A 21,466-nucleotide genomic window follows, 5' to 3' on the forward strand; every position below is an offset into this window, starting at 1 on the left:
AAGTACTTGTGCTCGCAAACAAAACATCCCTGAACTGTGATGTCTGCTCTTCCTTCTTCTTAGTTCAGATCTAGGTAACTGACTGGTTTAAACTCTTGGAAAGTCTCTCCGTTAGGAATACAGAAATATTATGCTGGGCAACCTGGTATGCATAGGGCTTGTCAGGCAAACCATACTACAGCTGTATAATTAAATTAAATACTAAGGGGGTTATGTAATAAAAGGCACTGAGTTTGCCCAGGAGCAATAACCCACAGCAACCAATTAGAAGGCCGAATTTACTGGTCACCTGTTTAAAAGCAAACATCTTATTGGTTGCTAATGGTTACTGCTCCTGGGCAAACTTAGTGCCTTTTGTTAAATGGAGGGGTAAGTCTTTGTTGATATGCACAAAAAAAATACTGCACTGTAAGTAGCCATAAAAAGTTGCTCATTTTGATAAATGTGCACTAATTCCTTGTTATATAGGTGCTTTGCTTTATTTCTCACTCACAAAGATGTTTAGAAATTGTAAATTTATTCATCACACTAGAACACAAAAGTAGTCCATTCCTGTTCTTTGGAACATGGCTCAATTTTAAAAAAAAATTTGGGGATGAAATAAAGGTTAAGTTTGCCTATTCTGGAGAAATGTCACTTTGTTTGTCTAAAATCACCCTAAGTTGGGCAACTTCAGAAAAATGAAAATGTGCATGTTTTCCCTCGGGTGATTTACATTATTGCCAGAGGAAAGCATTTTCTGAGAGATTTATCACCCATTGTAGCGTAGTACTATCACAGGCGACAAATCTTACCATGTGCTGTGACCCTTACAGCCAAACACCTTTAGCATTTACTATTTTGTCACAATAAGTAATTATTATGGCACAGCAAAGACAAAAAGAAAGACATGCACCATTAGGCAAAGGCAAATAGGAATACACTCACATACAAAAGAGATGGGCAAACAAAGTCCGAGAAGGACACCAAAAGGGACACACAGACATCAGCAAAACCACATACACAGACGACATATTGCAATACATCTGTATTGGAATGTGTGATTTGTATGTGCAGCTTTGTTGACCACTCTGTTATGGGCTTAAAGGACATGTGAATTGGTAGAAAGACAAAAAATATATATATTTTTTTTTTTTCTTTCTATGGATTTTTGCATCCCTGAGGATATGGTGGACCTGTACCACTTTTTGTTTACACTTACATGTGTTCATAAGCTCTCTTTTTGTGGTTAGAGGATATGTAAGCCCTATTTTATTGGAGGGGTGCCAAATGTTACATATTGCTAAATGCTGCACCAGAACTTTGATTACATTTTCCCAGCATCCCTAGTACTGATTGCCACTCATGCAGGTGCAGTAAAGCAAAACTGCACATTTCCCTCTATTGTGCATGGGCACAACAAAGGGGCAATGCAGTTTTTCCTCCAGCCAGTGCAGTTTTGTTAGGGAACAAACCTAATACATCATCACTAAATTTATATAGTGCCAGCAAGTTATGCAATGCTTTATATTAATTTATAACTAACAGGGGACTTACAATAGTTTAACAAACAAGGGTTACAGTTTTTAAAATACGATCAGAGGGCCCTACTCGCAATATCTTACAACCTTAAGGGTTAGGGTAAATTTGAAATATAAAGAATATGAAACAACTGGTGATTTATAATAAGTTGATCAATCAAGATGCATAGAATATGTTTCTCTAAACAGGTGGTTCTTTAGGGAGCGTTTGAAAGTTTAGAAGGAAGGGGAGAGTCTGATTGCTTGAGGCAGAGAGTTCCAGATTCAGGCAGAAGCCCAAGCAAAGTCTTGCAGTCAGGAATGGGATGAAGTTATAAAAGGAGAAGAAGTAGAATGTAGGTTGTGTGAAGGATTGTATTTTCAGATCACAAGCTGAGATATAGGAAGGGGCTTCATTGTTAAAGTCCTTGAAAGTCACTTAGTAATTTGAATTTGATTCGAGAGAAGATTGAGTGAAGGGATATGCAGGGGAGTGTGATGAGATAGATCAGTGCTGTCCAACTTCTGCGGTGCCGAGGGCCGGAATTTCTCGCGCATACATATTGGAGGGCCACTAATGGAAGCCACTCCCCCTTTTAAACCACACCCACTTCAAACCACACCCATTTTATCACAATGGTGGTAGTGCAGCAAAAACCCAAATGCTTGGTCCTCACTGCAGGGATATCAACCATCATTCATATGTGAAAGAATTATATTATGTCATATTAAGACACACCCTAAAATCCATATGACTCTTCCTGTGGATAGCACAGCAACCCCTAGTACATAATTACACACCTTAGGGAACATTTACTGGCTATTTCCAACTGCTAACAAACTCCCAGAACAAACCCCTGCCAGGTTCACCTCCCACAGGCAGCATAGGGTAGCACTCTGCCTGCTCTACGCTACCTGTGTGTGCCATACTCTGCCTGCCCCATGATGCCTGTGTCTGCCATATGCTGCCTGTGTGTGCCATACTCTGCCTGCCCTATGATGCCTGTGTCTGCCATATGCTGCCTGTGTGTGCCATACTCTGCCTGCCCCATGATGCCTGTGTCTGCCATATGCTGCCTGTGTGTGCCATACTTTGCCTGCCCTATGATGCCTGTGTCTGCCATACTCTGCCCTACCCTGCCTGTGTGTGCCATACTCTACCTGCCATATGCTGCCTGTGTGTGCCATACTCTGCCCTACCCTGCCTGTGTGTTCAAGACCCTCCCTGTCCTATGCTGCCTGTTTGTGCCATACCCTCCCTGCCCCATGCTGCCTATGTGCCATACTCTGCCTACCCTATGCTGCCTGCACACAGACCTGAGGTGTGAACAGTTGAACAATGGGGGTGATTACAGCCTGAGCCTGAGGTGTGAACACTGCAGGGGGTAAACAATGCATAGATTAAAAGGTGTGAACAGTACAGGGGATTACATGTTTAAACAATACAGAGGGATTACAGCCTGAATCTGAGGTGAGAGCCATGCAGGGGGGCAGTTAATCTCAGTACTGATACCATTTAAAGTTTATACAAGGGTAAACCATCAAAGCAGCCAGACAGGTGGGGGGCCACACAGAGGGGGGTCGCTGGCCGCATGCGGCCTGCGGGCCGCCAGTTGGACAGCACTGAGATAGATGAATGAGTCTGGCACCAGCATTTAGACCAGATTGGAGTTGCAAAAGGAATTGTGGAAACATGAGACAAGAGTTTGTATGTGTGGTGTAAAAGACAGATGGGAGTCTAAGATAATTCCTAGGCAGCATGCCTGTGTGGTGGATAGAAAGGTGACGTTGTTGACAGTGAGTATAATCTGAGGGACAGGGGAAGATGTTGGAGGAAATGAATGAATTCTAGTTTAGAGAGATTTATTTTCACGTGGTACTGTGACATCCAGGAGGAGATAGCAGAAAGGCAGTCTGTAATTTGGGAAAGGACAGAAGGGGAAAGGTTAGGAGTGAACAGGTAGATTTGGGTGATAAGCATAAAGGTGGTTTTAGTTTTTACTTTAACAAAAACAAAATATAAGGTATAAAAACTTGTTATCGTCAATGTTTTAACACAAAAGTAATTCCATTTCCAACATAATAAAAGGGAAATACTGGCTCTTCAGCAATATCTTTATCCTGAAACGTAAAAAGTAGCTGAAATGTATTTACATCATAAAATGTCAGCATTCCCTCCTCATAGTCCAAAAATATGCCCACTAACACAGGTCTCTGGGATGGAAAAATTTCAGTAGGAGGGGTGGACAGCCCAAGGAAACAGTCTGATGAAGCTCTAATGGCCCAAATGCCAGCTTCTGGGCACTCTCGCTGACCCCCTGAACGTCTCACTGTCTGTTTTGCAATGCCAATTGACCAGAACTTTCCACTTCTTTCTTGGATTTCAGTTTCCCAGTAGTGCTTCCCTGAATCAAAGGAAGACTGAGCAAGAACACACGGCTCAGTGTCAAACCTGTCTTCACCTGAGGTGACATCTTGTTCCTGTTCAGCTGGCGAAATAACGTATTTGTCTGGAGAAACAACCAGCCGACGAAAGGCTGAATGTGGATCAAAATGAATGGATTCTACAAGAAAAAAACTAAATGTGAGGTAGAGAATAATAAAGTTATAAAGGGAATAAATATGTATGGTACATGCATAAGGAAATGTAAGGAAACAGGGGAAAAAACAAGTCAGGTAAGAATAAAAACCATACCTTTGTATACAACAGCTTTTCTCCATTCTAGAAAAGAGTATGGGTTGAAAAGGAGAGGGGAAATAATTTAATATTTATGTTGGATGCATAAAGTGCTTAGAAAAGTATTTTTCAAGTTCTCTCATTTTTTCAAAATACACTGAAATTGTGTTCCCTGTGATATTTTTATTTTAAAACAGTGAAATTCAGATTTAGGTGGTTATGTAATAAAAGATATAATGTTTCCTACAGGTCTAATTACCTATACCAGCCTTTTAGCAGGTAGCATTTACTGGTAACCTGTTGAAAAGCAAAACTCTTATTGGTTGCTATGGGTTACTGCACCTTGGCACATTTTTTACCTTTATTAAACTGGGTCTATTTATTTTATGTTTGAACACAATAAAATCAAATTTAAAGTAAAATATGCAGTGTTTGAGACACTCCATAGTGACTTTGGCCTTGTGTTTGGCAAAACTGTCCTGGTGAAAGAAGAACTTTCTCCCAAGATTCACTATACTTCGATCCATGTATGGGTTGACCATATCAGGAGCTCTGTACTGTAAAGTAGGTGGGGTGGCACAAAAATGTCATTACTCAAAAGAACCAAGTCAAAGTGCATCTGGAGTATGCCAAAAAGCCTAAAAGTGACCTAGTTGCAATATGAAAAATGGTTTGTGCTCTGAAAAGACCGAAATACAGCTTTCTAGCCAATGTTCATAGAAATATGAGTGGTGCAAATTTACCACTGCCCACTGCCTAAAAAAACAAAGTAAGTTATGTATGGTGATGCTGCTGGGCTGCTTTTCATCAGCAGGGTCTGGGCATCTTATTGAAATAGAGAAAAGAATGGATGATGCAAATACAGGTAAATACTAGAAAAGAAATGCTGACAAACTGAATCTTGATTAAAATTCCTCTTTTAATAATTACAAACTCTAAGTAACATTGGAGTGGCTCAAGAACAAGGTGAAATATATGATGTACTTATTCCTTTTTAACAGTGTCTTAGGTCTGCAGAGTGACTTGTTATCAGTCACTGTAAAGAGCTCTTTAGTTCTGCAGGTTGGCTCCTTATGCATTCTTTTTAAGGCAAGTGGTGGAGTAGTAAAACTCCCAGACTTGGCTGAGCCACCTATTAGACCACAATAAAAATCCTCCTGACACAAGTACAGGTAGATTTTGCGTTGAGGTACCAGAGGTTCATCTTGGTCTTCTTTTATTTTTTTACTTATGATCACCACTTCCAGGGAATCAATGAGCTTAATTCAAGACAACATGATTGGATTATGGTATCATCAGTGCAAATCGATTTAAAAAATATGGGCCGTATGGTTTAATAACAATATATACTAAGTATAAATTTATAGATTACTGGGTATGCTTACACATTAACTTTCCTACAGGCAAGGGGACCCCTCCCTTTATTGTTTTTCCCACTTCTCTCCCCTTGTCCCCTTTTCTTTAATAGCTTCCTTTTTATACAAATGTAAATTCTAAGATCTATTAATATTGAAAAAAAATGATGATCAAATGAGCTTTCAATGCAAATATTTGGACTCAGATACCAACTCTGATGCCAGTGGGGAGTTATTTTTGGCTTTCAGTATTTCACTGCAAGGATGTAATTAATGACAATGATGTGGACTGTGTTTTATGAGGCTGGAAAATACTATGAATACAAACTCAGCTAATGCATATTGCAATCACACAGAAGCAGTTTATTTATAGTAATCACAACCCATTCTCCATGGTTGTGTATAGATAATAAATATTTTTTTGAGATTTCCTAGCTGCATGCACACTTAATTGTGACAGAGAACAATTTTCTGTTTATGCAGATTTTCACAGGAAGGTTTCTATGGTCCAGTTATCTTTGGTGAATCCCACCCTGGCCTTGTAAAGAGCACCTGATCAACAGAAAGAGCAGTTTTTTATCTGTACTTGTATTTTGTCTTTCAACAAATATCTGCTTTCCTAGCTGATGATCTGGCGTACCTGGACCACATTTTATGCAATTATATGCTCAATTTTTCCGATCAACAGAACAAGCAGTTTTTTATACATACTTGTACTCTGTGCATACTGTATTTCATTGCCATAGAAAAGTTTATAAAGTATACTGTTTAGTTTATAAACTGTTTCTGTGTTCGAGGTTATGACTCGTTCGTGAGTTTAGGATTTGTGGAGCTTATGTCAAAGAGATTCTTTTTTTTTTATTTCATGTTTAGTGGTCTTTGGTCCATGATTAATTCTTAGATCATTATAATGACCTGGATTGTAATGCTTGAAAGAAATCTATTTCATATGTTATCTATATACAATTTGTATTTGTAATATACACTCACCAAGTTCTTGCTTCTGAAGAGCTGAAAAAATAAAGAAAAACTTTGCTTCAGGGAGAATTCTACTGGGAAGGCAAGTGGGAGAACCTTCTTGTGATACTAAAATCTACAATTACCATGTATATTGTTGATAGTTGAAACATGCAAGTGTATAGATAAGTGAGAAAAAACACACCATGTTCTTACTCTCTGGTGCTCACCTGACCTGAGCATTAATATACATTAATATATATATTGGAAAAATCATCCCTACACTTATCCAGGAAGGAGCATAGAGAATCTGACAGGAAGGAGTATAGATAATGACTTACTTAAGATATTCTCTTTCGAACTCAGTTGCTTCTCTGTAATAACAAAAAGAAGAGCTTGAGTAATAAATCACTTGGTGCCCATTAGAAATGTTTGTCACTGTCACATCCTCTACCTGTCAAACCATACTGACCTTCTGTCTCTTCCTGGCAATGTACAGAGTTTTTCAGCCCCTAAACTTAGTTCACAGAGTGATACTGTTTTTGTAGAATTTGTCAAACACATTTATGTGTATAATGCCATCAAATGACTACTAGAAGCCTTACTCTATGATTGTGAAGGGGCACACGTAGGAGCTTACAGTCTAAATGGAAGTGACCACTCCTCTAACACTTCTTATGCCATCTATTTGTTCTGTCTGTGGTCTACTCAGTCAAATTTCTGCAATATGTTTAGCTAATTATACATGTTCCTTTGCCCTGGAGATATTAATTATTATTATTAATATATATTTATAAAGTGCCAACATATTCCACAGAGCTGCACAATAAGTGGATTACATACATTGGACATGCAGAGTTACATATAAAGCAACCAATAGCCGATACAAAAGGTGAAGAGGGCCCTGCCCAAAAGAGCTTACAATTTACAAAAAAAAGGGTTAAGACACAAGGGGGCCGATTCACTAAAGTACGATAATGCTTATTGCAGGCTTTTTTGCGTTAAAAAGCATGTGATAAATAAGTACTGATTCATCAAAATAATTTCACATGCGTTAAAATGCATATCGCATGCATTATTTACCTCACATTGCGTTAATTCTCACATAGATATAATACTAATGCATGATTCACAAACACATATGAAGCATTAAACTGTTCTGTTCACACCTTTTAGTTTCTGCATTGTTCACCCCCTGCATTGTTCACACCTTAGGCTCAGGCTGTAATCACCCACATTGTTCTCATGTTCACACCTCAGACCCCTCAGAAACCCACAAATAAAACCTTCACACTATAAAAAGAACATATACTGAGGTGGTACTGCAAAAGTTTTTTAATATATAGTTATTGTGCAGACTGTGGGAGCAATGCCAGCATTGTATATACTGTCTGTGTGTGCCATACTTTGCCTGCCCTATGCTGCCTGTGTGTGCCTGAGTATGGCACACAGGTAGGGTAGGGCAGGCAGAGTATGGTACTCACAGGCAGCATAGGGCAGGCATAGTATGGCACACACAAGCAGTATAGGGCAGGCAGAGTATGGCACACACAGGCAGCATAGCACAGGCAAAGTATGGCACGCACAGGAAGTGTAGGGCAGGAAGAGTATGGCACACACAGGCAACATAGGGCAGGCAGAGTATGGCACACACAGGTAGGGTAGTGAAGACAGAGTATAGTACACACAGGCAGCATAGGGCAGGCAGAGTATGGCCCACACAGGCAGGGTAGAGAAGGCAGAGTATGGCAGGTTTTTGCTGTATTACCACCATTAATATGGGTATGGTCATGTGATAACATGGGTGTAGTTTCAAGTGGATGTGGTTTTAAAAAGGGTAGTGGTCAAAACTGGCTTCCATTATGGGCCCTCCACCATGTAGGCCGGAAAAATTCCGGCCCTCGGTACCACAGAAGTTGGACAGCACTGGTATAGTATGTAAAATTAATTTTGCTTAACAAACACAATAGAAAAGAAATTGGAATTATTTCTTAGGGTGACAGGTCCCATTTAAGCAATGTGAGACATGTGGCACAGGTTATTGCTTTTAGCAGCACACTGAGGTTATGTTAAACTAAATGAGGTTAAGCTTCTCTAAATAAATGTGTTTTAGAGATCTTTTGAAGGCAGAAAGATTGGGAAAAAGTCTGACAGATTGTGGGAGCGAATCTGAGAAGCAAGTTGAGAAGTAGGTCAGTAGAGCAGCATTACAAGTGGGTTGGTTATGGGGTGATAGTAGAATTGTTAACTGTGACAGATATCTCTGAAACAATGTGGGTGTTGGATGGGGGAAACAGAACCAATTCTGTCTTAGAGAGGTTTAATTTAAGGTAACCTTGGGACATCCTCTGGGATGATATTAGAAGAGGAGATAGATCTGAGTATCATCAGCATAGAGGTGGTACTGACTTTTCTAACCTGGCTGATCGACTAAACAACCGATCGCTATGGTATGAAAATTATGTGGATGATAATTCAGAACCCTCACATAGTCAGAAAACCGTACCAAAATAGGTGATTCACGCAGCAGAAGATAGTGAGAACAGAACAGGACAATGCCTAAAAGAAGTCCCTCAACTATTGTGTCAATAAATCTCCTATGAGTATATTACTTGTGTTTGTGTGTTAGTTAAATCACTCAACAGAACTAACAAGACCCTTCTCAATACACCGTGTTCTCATTTCAATATCACAATCCATTCCTATGGAATTTCTAGAAGCTGATAAATATGCTTTTAAAAATCCCATAGGAATAAATAGAAAATAAGTGATTTTTTTTCTTTGTGAGTTTAAATCTAACATTTTGATATCTCTCCCTCCCTTTAAGGGATTCCTTATAAGAATATAATTAATAACATTTCAGTAACTAAAGTAGTTCTTAAGGGAAAAAAAAACAGGGTAATCAAAAGGCCCGATATAATTTTGGATCAGACATGTAATGGGGTAAATGGACAAAACTGTATATCTTAATCTTTTTTTTTTACAAAATAAATCGTCAATTGTATGCTTAATAAAAATGTATATACTCAGGTTCTAAGCTGTGTGGGGCAGGGACCGCCTTCCTCTGTGTCTCTTGACATGTCACAGTTGTATGGTTTATATTTATTTCTTAATTACTGCAACTTTTGTCCCCCTGTATGGGTTTATTATTTTGTAAAAATGTACAGCAATGCTGCACACGAAGTACACATATCTACATGTACAGAACCAATTTATACATTTTGTCGATATACATACTTAATAATTAACATCTGTAATTGTGTGATTCCTATAATGCAAGGAATGTGTTAGGAAGAGTTGCTTATCTAGACATGGTGGCAGACTTTTGAACAGAAAGGTATCTGGAGTTAAAGTAACACCTTCCCTAACTTTAGGTTTAGGTCTACACAACAAAAACACAATGTCACTTATTCATGAGTGTTATGTTTACATCAGCTGGAATGGGTTGTGAATGATATTACCTTTTTCTATGCAATATGCATAAAATTTCCAACCAACAAATGCAAAGGCACCAAGGGACAGCACTAGCAGCACAAAGAACAGGATGGCCCAGTGTGAAAGTCGTGGAAACATGGATTCTGTGTAGACAAAAGGCACAAAGGATATTGAGGAATATGAAAACTAGAAGTCCTATAAAAGTTGCTCCACACTGGAATGATTTAAACCTTAAAAGACAGACCTGACACAATCACATAAACTCCGGATTCTTTTCCTGTGACAGGATGTTTCATTGTACAGAAGAGGTTTCCTTCAGAGGAGTCTTTCAGAAGAATATTATTTGTTACACTAAAGAGACCATCAGTCTGTTTATGGGATGTTGTCATTTCTTCATTAACAAAAGCTTCATCGTCGGTCTTCCAGTTCACTGTAGGCTCAGGAAACCAGTCGGAAGATGAGCATGAGATCTGAACTGAGCTGTCTTGCAAAGAGACTTTAACAAGTGGTGGAGAGCCTGGTCCTAAGAGAGAGAGAACATATCAGGAGGTGATTTCTGGAGAATAGCCAGATAATACACTGAAAGAGCAAAATGTCCCTTTTGCCCATTTAATGGCCCTGATTTACAGCACTTCATATGCATAACAACTTATGCAGATCATGTAATATTCTTTCAGACCTAGACCCAGTGTCGGACTGAGGTGGCAGTGGCCCACCAGAAAACCCTGGACAATGGGATCTGAGACCTGGGCCCACCGGGAGATTTCCTGATATCCTGGTGTGCCAGTCTGACACTGACTAGACCCGAAGGAACTACGCAGTGGTTGACACAGGATATGGTGCTTAAAGGTTTACACAAGATTAATGTGAACAAGGCACCTGAGTCAGATGCAATACACCCTCGGGTACTGAGAGAGCTAGGGTCAGTTTTACAGTGGCCTCTGTTTCTGATATTTTCAGACTCACTTTCATCTGGTATGGTACCTAGGGATTGGAAGAAGGCGAATGTCATTCCTATATTTAAAAAGGGAGTCAGATCTCAGCCTGGCAATTATAGGCCAGTAAGTTTGACATCTGTTGTGGCCAAGTTATTTGAAGGCTTATTAAGTGATAACATACACAATTATGTACTGGAGAATGGCATTATGAGCAGTAATCAGCATGGCTTTATGAAGGACAGGTCATGTCAGACCAATTTCATTGCTTTTTATGATGAGGTAAGTAAGAAGCTGGACAGTGTGGATGCAGTAGATGTGATCTATTTGGATTTTGTCAAAGCATTTGATACCGTTCCCCACAAATGACTGCTTTCTAAACTAAGGTCTATTGGTCTAAGTGAAGTTGTTTGCACATGGATAAAAAGCTGCCTACGGGATCGGGTACAGAGGGTGGTTGTTTAAGGTACATTCTCTACTTGAAGTAAGGTTCTCGGTGGGGTCCCTCATGGTTCTGTACTAGGTCCACATTTGTTTAACTTATTCATAAATGACTTAGGGGAGGTTATTATAAGCAATGTGTCTTGCAGTGTTTGCAGATACAAAACTCTGCAGACCAGTCAATTCTATCCAGGATATGGCATCCTTGCAGCAGGATCTTGACCAACTGGCAATCTGGGCGGCTAAGTGGCAGATGAGATTTAATGTGGATAAATGTAAGGTCATGCACCTGGAATGTAAAAATATGTAAGGCACTTATAACCTTAATGGGACTGCACTAGGCAAATCCATAATGGAGAAGGACCTTGGAGTCCTTGTAGATAATAAATTTAGCTGTAGCAAGCAATGCCAGGAAGCAGCTGCAAGGACAAACAAGGTTTTGAGCTGTATTAAAAGGGGCATAGATTCATGGGAGGAGGGGGTTATTCTTCCCCTTTACAGAGCGCTGGTAAGGCCCCATCTAGAATATGCTATTCAGTTTTGGTCTCTAGTGCTCAAACGGGAAATTTTTGAATTAGAGAGGGTCCAGAGAAGGGCAACTAAGCTGGTAAAGGGTATGGAAAGTCTCAGTTATGAAGAAAGACTGGCCAAGTTGGGTCTGTTTACACCGGAGAAGAGGCGCTTAAAAGGTGACATGATAAATATGTATAAATATATAAGGGGATCATATAATAACCTCTCTAATGTTTTATTTACCAGTAGGTCCTTCCAACGGACACGAGGGCACCCACTCCGTTTAGAAGAAGGGAGGTTCCGTTTAAATATTCGGAAAAGAGTTTTTACTGTGAGAGCTGTGAAGTTGTGGAATTCCCTCCCTGAACCAGTTGTACTGGCTGATACATTATATAGCTTCAAGAAGGGGTTGGATGACTTTCTAGCAAGGAAGGAAATATGGGAGATAGCTCTTAGTACAAGTTGATCCAAGTACTGGGCCAATTGCCATCTTGGAGTCAGGAAGGAATTTTTTCCTCCTTTGAGGCAAAATAGAGAGGTATCAGATGGGGTTTTTTGCCTTCCTCTGGATCACCTAGCAGTTAGGCAGGTTATATATAGGCATTATGGTTGAACTTTATGGACATATGTCTTTTTTCAACCTAACTTACTATGTTACTATGACATTCATATAGCACTAGTCATCTCTAACCATAATACATAGATATTGCCCTAAAAAAAGAAAAGGACAATCCAATGTGAGCACTGAGAAAACATTACTTACCAATTACAACTAGTTTTACAAAATCTTCTTCATCATATGCAGCTGTTTCATTCTCCACAAAGCAGTGATAGGTGCCAGCATCAGAAAGACGGACTTTAAGGAGCGAAAGTGCCAGGTTGCCTGTCTGGGGCCCAGATTTTAGAAATGCTCTTTCACGATACTCAGTGTTTTGCTGTTGTCTGTCCTCCCTTCCATCTTTCAGCAGATACACAACTGAGTGAAACACTGTGTGAAACCAGCGTACCTCCAGTCCGACAGCACTGGATGGTGGAGAAAGTGTACAGGGCAATTCAACATCAGATCCTACTGCTACAACCAGCTCCTTGTCTTTAGCCTCAACCTGAAATTTAGCTGAAATAGACAATAAGAGAACATGAAACATAGAGTTCTGAAGAATAAGAATGATAAACAGATACAATAAAGCACTTTCCCGGAAAGGAAAAGATAAAGTGTACAGTGGTAGAAGATAAGAAGGGATATATCCATCTAAACACATGTGGAGGTTGCCAACTGGTACATCAGGCCTAGCCATAACTGCAAGCTACTGATATAATATACCTCCCAACGTTATGAAAATGGAAAGAGGGACAAAAAGAAATGCTGCGCATAGGGCAGCAATTTTTTTGACCACGCCCATTTTTGCAACCACACCCCCTAAATACCACTCCCATTTGACTAAATTTGGCAGGTTATTTAAAGTTTGAACACATTTCTGGGGGTTTTGGGGTCTTGTTTTATGTGTTATTACAGTTTTGTTAAAAAAAACTGAAATTGCCCTTTAAGCTGTGAGTCTCAGTTCCCCCAAGAGACCTGTTTAGCTTATTAGTTACAGTTGTATCTCAGCGCAGGGGGGGCTTTTTAACCTTCTGGGCTCTCTGCCAAAAGCCCACTTATTTAATTACATGTGAGAAACAATGTTTCTAAGGCTGATGCCACACCAGGCGTAGGGCTGATTTTTTCGGCAAGCGGAAAAACGCTTGCCGAAAAATCAGCCCTACGCCTGCTACTTGTGCCTGCACCCGAATGAATGGAATACGCTCGGGTGCAGGCACATGTAGCCGATATACGCATGAAAACGCGAGACTTTGCATTCTCACGCGTTTTCATGCGTATATCGGCTACATGTGCCTGCACCCGAGCGTATTCCATTCATTCGGGTGCAGGCACAAGTAGCAGGCGTAGGGCTGAATTTTCGGCAAGCGTTTTTCCGCTTGCCGAAAAAATCAGCCCTACGCCTGGTGTGGCATCAGCCTAAGTGCAAGTGACCCTCGTTAGGATTTCTGGGCTCTCTGCCAAAAGCTACTTTTTAATTAAATGTGAGAAACAATGTTTCTAAGTGCAGCTGAAGTTTGTTAAAGGAAAAGTAACGCTAAAAATTTTTAACTAAAAAATCTATTCTACCCTCCCCCAATAATTGCCCTATCCTGAAAACTATTTGTTATTGATAATGCTTTAGAAGAAAATACCTGTAAAAAACTTGGCTTCCGGTCATTTCAACAAAGGCGATATGGGGACACAGGGAAAGTTTCAGGGGAAGCGTTCACTATGCGGCGATCGACTGATCGAGTCTAGCATTCCTTCTGTAAGGAGTCAGGCTAGACTCGATCAATCGACCACCGCATAGTTAAACTTCACCCGATACTTTCTCCTGCATGGCCATATGCTTTGTGAAATGACCGGAAGCCAAGTTTTTACAGATATTTTCTTCTAAAGCATTATAAATAACAAATAGTTTTCAGGATAGGGCAATTATTGGGGGAGGGTAGAATAGATTTTTTAGTTAAAAATTTTTAGCGTTAATTTTCCTTTAACTTTCTGGGCTCTCTGCCAAAAGCTAGTTTTTAGGCTAATGCTACACGAGGCGTAGTGGCCTCCTACATGTGCCTGCGCCAGAATGAATGAGATACGCTCGGGTGCAGGCGTATGTAACCGATATACGCATGAAAACGCGAGATAACGCAGTCTCACGTTTTCATGCGTATATCGGCTACATGTGCCTGCACCTGAGCGTATCTCATTCATTCCGGTGCAGGCACATGTAGGTGGCATAGGGTGGAATTTTCAGCAAGCAATTTTACGCTTGCCGAAAATATCCGCCCTACGACTCGTGTGGCATTAGCCTTAATTAAATGTGAGAAACAATGTTTATAAGTGCAGCTGAAGCTTGTTAACTTTCTGGGCTCTCTGCCAAAAGCTACTTTTTAATTAAATCTTTTTTAGCTTCAGTGCAGGAGATCAAAGGGAAATGGAGTTTCAGTAAGAATTCGGGATTGCGGGGTTGAGCCAGTTTCGGACTGGCCCACCAGGACACCAGGAAAACCCCCGGTGGGCCCAGGTGTCAGTGGGCCCTCTTGCTTCTAACTATTTGGCCTTTTTCATGGCCATTCACTATTTCTATATGGGAACAAAGAAGCTTGATAGATGGAAGAATAGAGTATAGTATGTAGATAAAAGAGACTAGGATAATAGAGAGTTTGCGGGAGGAGAGGAGTAATTAAAGTTTTGAGAGTAGGCCCATTGTCCAGGGTTTTCTGGTGGGCCCCTGCCATCTCAGTCCGAAGCAGGGTTGAGCTGTCAAAAGAGGGACTGTCCCGCGAAAATTGGGACAGTTGGGAACTATATAATATGATATAATGTAAGTTTAGGGCTTCAGTTATACATTATACTCAGCACTGTACATTTCATGTTATATGAGCTTGTTTTATAAAGAATTTGAAGTGTAAGAGTAAGTAGAAAAATATATGTGGGAATAATATTAACAAATAATAATAATATTAACAAATAATAGAAATTAGGAGATAACTTCTATACTGAATTTTCCTCAGTACTGATGAGAATATTGAGTCCTGTACTGTTATTGCAATAAATACAACACCCATGACAAATGCATTTGAATGGACTGTGCAACTCCCAAATGGGTCTAGTATTTGTATTGCACTAACTTCTGTGCCCCATAGTATCTCCTTCCAGCCCCCATTGGGTAAGATGTCCTCAAATGCACCACAACTGAGCATGCATTTTAAATGCAGAAAGCAGCCAGTGTGTATGCCCAGGTAGCCCAGGTAACAGCACCCTGCAGCTGGCAATGGCAACTTGCCAATAATATTAATCTCACAGCTAACAATGTGATAAGCTTCCCGCTTTCAACCACCAATATTGCTAAGCAACTGCTTGTAGTAGCAAAGCAATCTCTTTTTGCCTTATACCTGTAAACCCATGTCACTTGTTTTGGTGCTGTATCATGATCATAGTTTTATACATATTTTAGGGTCTGAATGTGCAAAATTGAGTATTCATATGCACATGAGAAGAAACTATAATAATACATAATTTAATAATTAAATGACAAAGACTATTCAGAAGACTGACATTCATACTTAGGATGATTTATCTTCTCACCCAAGAACATGCAGGAAATAAAATGATGTCAGATCCAAGTTATGACATCACTTTCGTAAATGTTGTAGAAACCTTAAGAAAAGATTTGCAATTTGGGGTAGAAAGACAAATTAATCCATTTTCAATTCTTTAGAAAGTGTCATTTGTATATAAAGGAGAATTGTCAGTAAGAGACTACTATCAAGGAGGGATACAATTCATTTCACTCCTTCTAAAGCTTAGAGCACTGGAGTTTACATTACTCTCATTACACTATTCTCATTTGGTAAAGTTGCCAGATTTGGTCACCAATCTGCTGGGCCTAATCGGACTGATCTGATCATTGACCCACGGCCAAAAATTGGTTTGTACTGCTGGCCTAAAGAGTTTCATCAGGTGAAGACCTAATCTGGATATAACCCTGCATCCTATTAGGCCAGTGTGACCAGGGTTATAAGTAACAAAGGACTTAGGGACTTAAAGAAGAAGGAAAAACTAAGTAAGCTTTATCAGAAAGGTCTATGTAAATACAGCCATAAGCACTCACAGAAAAGCTGCACTGAGTCTTCTATCAAAAGAAACAAAGGATTTCTTGTCTCCTTTTTTGTAAACATGTTCTTAGGTTCTTTTTTGTAAACATGTTCTAACTTCCTTTCAGAAAAATTCTTCATTCCTGGTGCCAGAGTCTGTGCAGGTCTCTCCTCCCTCCCCTCTCCTGTTCCCCCCTCCCATAAGAATTCATAAAACTCCCTTCCCCCACCCTTAGGAATGTGTAAACCGAGCTATAACAGCTAAGCTGCTGCTGCAGGAAGCTATGAAGACCAAGCTAAAATGGTAGCTGCAATTTTAAACAGAGAAAGCTTCTAGGGCTCTTTACTAAGTTATGGTCATGCTTTGTGCAGAATATATATAGTACTCTAGGTGGCACTAATGTGGTGAATCTATTGGCAGTAAAATGCCAAAATGACTTTCCTTCTCCTTTAAGTCAAGCTATCAAGGGTCACTGGTAAAACTGTACAAGAGGCAAACCCCACAATCCCTGGAGAGCTTGGGAAACCAGGGGACGCTGAAGTCACCCAGTGACTACTTATAATGTGTATGCACTATAAAAAACTATACCCCCTCCAACAATGTATGTCTCTATAAAAATATATCAGAAAATAACTCATATGTAAAGTCTTGCTTCATCTAAATAAACCATTCTTATAAAAATATACTTTTTAGTAGTTTGTATCATTGGGTACTCTTAAATAGAAAATTGGCATTTTAAGTACTATGGGCTGCCCCCCTGGGATCATATAATTCATGGTGCACACAAACAAGCCAAGGGCACACATACATGTTAGGTCACATTAGCCAATTAATTGAAGTTCTGAGGTTCTTCTGCTCCCACACTTCTTACAGGTACAGAGCTGCATTATTTCAGGTCATGTGATCTCTAAAGGGAGCGCACAGACTATCACATAATGGTGGCTCAAGGGAAAAAAGTAAAAGGGCAATATTTATTGATAAATATATATTCCAGATTAATAAGTTTTAATAATAATAATAGGCAGCTTAATATTACACTAACAATCTGTTTGTCAGGTATTCATTCTTATGGTATAGTTGGCCTATACCAGTGCTGTCCAACTTCTGTTGTACCGAGGGCCGGAATTTTTTCGACCTACGTGGTGGAGGGCCGATAATGGAAGCCAGTTTTGACCCCTCCCCTTTTTGAAACCGCACCCACTTGAAACCACACCTGTGTTATCACATGACCATACCCATATTAATGGTTGTAGTACAGCAAAAACCTGCCATACTCTGCCTTCCCTACCCTGCCTGTGTGTGCCATACTCTGCCTGCCCTACCCTGCCTGTGTGTGCCATACTCTGCCTTCCCTACCCTGCCTGTGTGTGCCATACTCTGCCTGCCCTACCCTGCCTGTGTGTGCCATACTCTGCCTGTCCTATGCTGCCTGTGTGTGCCATACTCTGCCTGCCCTACCCTGCCTGTGTGTGCCATACTCTGCCTGCCCTAACCTGCCTGTGTGTGCCATCCTCTGCCTGCCCTACCCTGCCTGTGTGTGCCATACTCTGCCTGCCCTACCCTGCCTGTGTAAGCCATCCTCTGCCTTTCCTACCCTGCCTGTGTGTGCCATACTCTGCCTGCCCTACCTTGCCTGTGTGTGCCATACTCTGCCTGCCCTACCCTGCCTGTGTGTGCCATACTCTGCCTGCCCTACCCTGCCTGTGTGTGCCATACTCTGCCTTCCCTACCCTGCCTGTGTGTGCCATACTCTGCCTTCCCTACCCTGCCTGTGTGTGCCATACTCTGCCTTCCCTGCCCTGCCTGTGTGCGCCATACTCTGCCTGCCCTATGCTGTATGGCACACACAGGCAGCATACAGTGACACAATGCTGGCACTGCTCCTACAGTCTGCACAATAACTATATATTAAAAAACTGAGGTGTGAACAGGGGAAAAATGTGGGTGATTACAGTCTGAGCCTAAGGTGTGAACACTGCAGGGGGTGAACAATGCAGAGATTAAAAGGTGTGAACAACACAGGGGATTACATTTTTAAACAATACAGGGGTTTACAGCCTAAATCTGAGGTGTGAACCATGCAGGGGGGGCAGTAAATCACAGTACTGATACCATTTAAAGCTTACACAAGAGTAAGCCATCAAAGCAGCCAGAAAGGTGGGGGGGGCCACACAGAGGGGGGTCGCGGGCCGCCAGTTGGACAGCACTGGCCTATACCATATAATTTTGTACTAAACAAAATTTTGCATGATTTTCAGTAAGTGTATGGCAGGCTCAAGATCCCAGTTAATATCTTTGTACTATGGTTTGTATGTGGATCATCTAATCCAAAAGGTGATCTGTATCTATCAGGAAGTAAAGGGCAGCTGATGCTACTTTCCACTAACTGCTGTTCTGATTAAACAAAAGAATACCGTATATTGCTACCTCCCAATGTGCAGGGTTGGGGCATGTATTGCCGCCTTGGTTCATTACCTTAGAATAAGTGGGTTTGTATTTTATTTTTATCAAGAAAGTATCTTAAAGGAGATAAATCATATACAAATTATGAATGTACCAGTGAATTATACTCCTCTAGATATAGAAGGATTGTGCTTAAAGTTGTGTTTCGGACTGAAACACACTAGGGATCTCCAGTAAAGGGGCCATTTTTACAGATAGGATTAATGTTTAGCCCAAAGTGGAACCAGCACCATATATTATTCATAATTGCCTACAAAATTAGGGGTTTTTCCATTTATCCAATATGTCTCCTTTAAATAATTACTATTTTTACAGCCCATAAAGATTCTGCCTGGTCTAAATCAGAACTTACATATGATTATATAGGTTAGCTTTTATTGTACAGGTATGGGATCCCTTATCCAGAAACCGGTTATCCAGAGTGTTTTGAAATACAGAAAGGCCATCTCCCATAGACTCCATTACAAGCAAATAATTCTAATTTTTAAAAAATTGTTTTCATTTTCTCTGTAATAATGAAACAGTACCTTGTACTTGATCCCAACTAAGATATAATTAATCCTTATTGGAGGCAAAACAATCCTAATGGGTTTATTTAATATTGAAACGATTTTTAGCATATTTAAGTTATGGAGATCCAACTTACGGAAAGATCCCTTACCTAGAAAAACCCAGGTCCCGAGCATTCTGGATAGCAGGTCCCACACCTGTACTACGTACAGCTGGCAGCACAACACAAAGCTATTACCTGGCGTCAATCAGCTTGGCCTATAAAAATACTATACATATTTGATGCCATTGTTATAAGAAACAAAGATAAAAACAGAAATATTAAAAGTCAGGGATTTTTTTCTAGAAATGCTGGAACCCTAGCACAATATAAGGAAAATTAATAACATAAAGTGCATGAGGGCAGACATATACAACCCCAAATTTTGACAAATTTGGCAACACTTTTTTTTTTACCTGTGGTGAGGATACATTTTTGAAGCCCATGGGTCTCTCCTTTTGTCAGAGGGCCCAGATGAAATTGCAATACCTGCAGCTACACCAAAACCTAAATTAGTATGAGAAATCAAGGTAAAGGATATCATTTTGGCATTTTACTGCCAATAGATTCACCACATTAGTGTCACCTACCACCCTAGAAGCTTTCTCTGATTGCTTAAAGGACAAGGAAAGGCTAAGTCACTATGTTAGGCACCCCCAAGTGACTTTAATCGCTTACCTTGTACCCCGGGCTGGTGCCCCTGTTAGGAGAAAACAGCACCAGCCCGGGGTACCTGCGAGTGAGCGCTTCCTCCTTCCGGTTTAGTTTTCTGGTCGGCGCATGCACAGTAGAGTGAAAAGCCGACTTCTGATTCGGCTTTTCACTCTACTGCGCATGCACGCGCGAGCGAAGACGGAAGGAGGAAGCGCTGCAGGTACCCCGGGCTGGTGCTGTTTTCTCCTAACAGGGGCACCAGCCTTGGGTAAAAGCTAGGCGATTTAAGTCACTTGGGGGTGCCTAACATCTTGGCACCCCCAAGTGACTTTGCCTTTCCTTCTCCTTTAAGACAGCAGCTGCCATTTTAAATTTCTTCCTGTTTGCAGCACTAGCCGTTATAGCTCAGACCAAACGTTCCTAAGGGAGAGGGGAGAGAGGAGAACAGTGCAGACTCTGTCCACAATTAAGGATGTTTCTGAGAAAAGAAGTCAGACACTGGAACATCATGTTTACAAAAAAGGTGACCAGAAATCCTGTGTTTCTTTTGATAAAGGACTCGTTTCTGTGAGTGCTTATGGCTGTATTTACATAGACCTTTCTGGTAAAGCTTACTTAGTTTTTACCTTTCTTTCTCCTTTAAGAGGAAGTGTTTAGGAGAAACCAAGAAAGTAATTGTTCAGGTCCTCAAAGCTGTCCAAATACCATCTTGGATGTTATTAGCAGTGTCAATGACACTACACATGCTCAGTGTGCTCAGCACCTAGCATGCGTAGTGAATCAGCAGAAAAGAAAATTGGGAGCTACCAGGGGCATCTTTGGAGTTACAGATCTTTGCAGTTGTGATTGTGTACTATGGCCACTATGGCCAGAGGTACTGCTGTAAGATGCCACAGTCACTATTTGGGCCTCTTTATACTTGAAATGCCAGGGCCTATTTGAATCCCAGTCAGGAGCTGAATGTGACATCAGAAAAGGAGAAATGGAACTTTCATTCTGAGAGCAGTGTTAGACAGAAGATGGACTGGCAGGAATTACATAGCATTTCCGTAGCACAGAGTTAGAGACATGGGCTGGAGCAAACAGTACCTGACGCTGCTGGTATCAGACATATCAGAAAGACGAACTTCAGGTCCATGACTGTATCCGCTCCCTTACTGACTTACACTCACCATTTGCTACAACAGCTTTCCCACCTCTACACGGGGACCATTCCCTCAGCTGCCCCGTATTTCCCACACTTTTCTTCCGCGATGAAACCTACATACGCCCCGCTCCGCCCCACTTCTCTCCGTCTACTTCTGCTTCAACCGGT

At 40.8% G+C, this 21,466-nt stretch overlaps 1 protein-coding gene and 1 long non-coding RNA gene across 5 annotated transcripts; both read right to left on the reverse strand.

The window, feature by feature from the left end:
* Window positions 1–453: 453 nt before the first annotated feature.
* LOC105948231 lies at window positions 454–2,008 on the reverse strand. The gene is made up of 2 exons (XR_001171638.3): window positions 896–2,008; window positions 454–823 (listed from the first exon to the last, which is right to left on the reverse strand). It is a non-coding gene; the product is annotated as an uncharacterized LOC105948231 (long non-coding RNA).
* Window positions 2,009–3,345: 1,337 nt separating this feature from the next.
* On the reverse strand, window positions 3,346–21,404 carry LOC100144947 (uncharacterized loc100144947). Of its 4 annotated transcripts, none has more exons than XM_031890199.1 (8): window positions 21,241–21,404; window positions 12,576–12,926; window positions 10,168–10,446; window positions 9,950–10,066; window positions 6,830–6,862; window positions 6,522–6,580; window positions 4,195–4,221; window positions 3,346–4,063 (listed from the first exon to the last, which is right to left on the reverse strand). In XM_031890199.1, the coding sequence occupies exons 1-8, from the start codon at window positions 21,287–21,289 to the stop codon at window positions 3,827–3,829; spliced, it is 1,152 nt and encodes a 383-aa protein (XP_031746059.1). In that variant the 5' UTR covers window positions 21,290–21,404; the 3' UTR covers window positions 3,346–3,826.
* Window positions 21,405–21,466: the final 62 nt, after the last annotated feature.

Source organism: Xenopus tropicalis, chromosome 8 (assembly GCF_000004195.4).
Source record: "Xenopus tropicalis strain Nigerian chromosome 8, UCB_Xtro_10.0, whole genome shotgun sequence".
Lineage (NCBI taxonomy): Eukaryota > Metazoa > Chordata > Amphibia > Anura > Pipidae > Xenopus > Xenopus tropicalis.

What these genes read in the sequence shown, in the direction of transcription:
- LOC100144947 (XM_012967982.3), bottom strand. Translation starts at nt 21,289, where the DNA reads ATGGACCTGAAGTTCGTCTTTCTGATATGTCTGATACCAGCAGCGTCA. An exon ending in TCTGATACCAGCAGCGTCAG is followed by an intron (nt 12,927 to 21,240) that starts GTACTGTTTGCT and finishes TGTCTATTTCAG; the next exon opens with CTAAATTTCAGGTTGAGGCT. An exon ending in TGTAAAACTAGTTGTAATTG is followed by an intron (nt 10,447 to 12,575) that starts GTAAGTAATGTT and finishes TCTCTCTCTTAG; the next exon opens with GACCAGGCTCTCCACCACTT.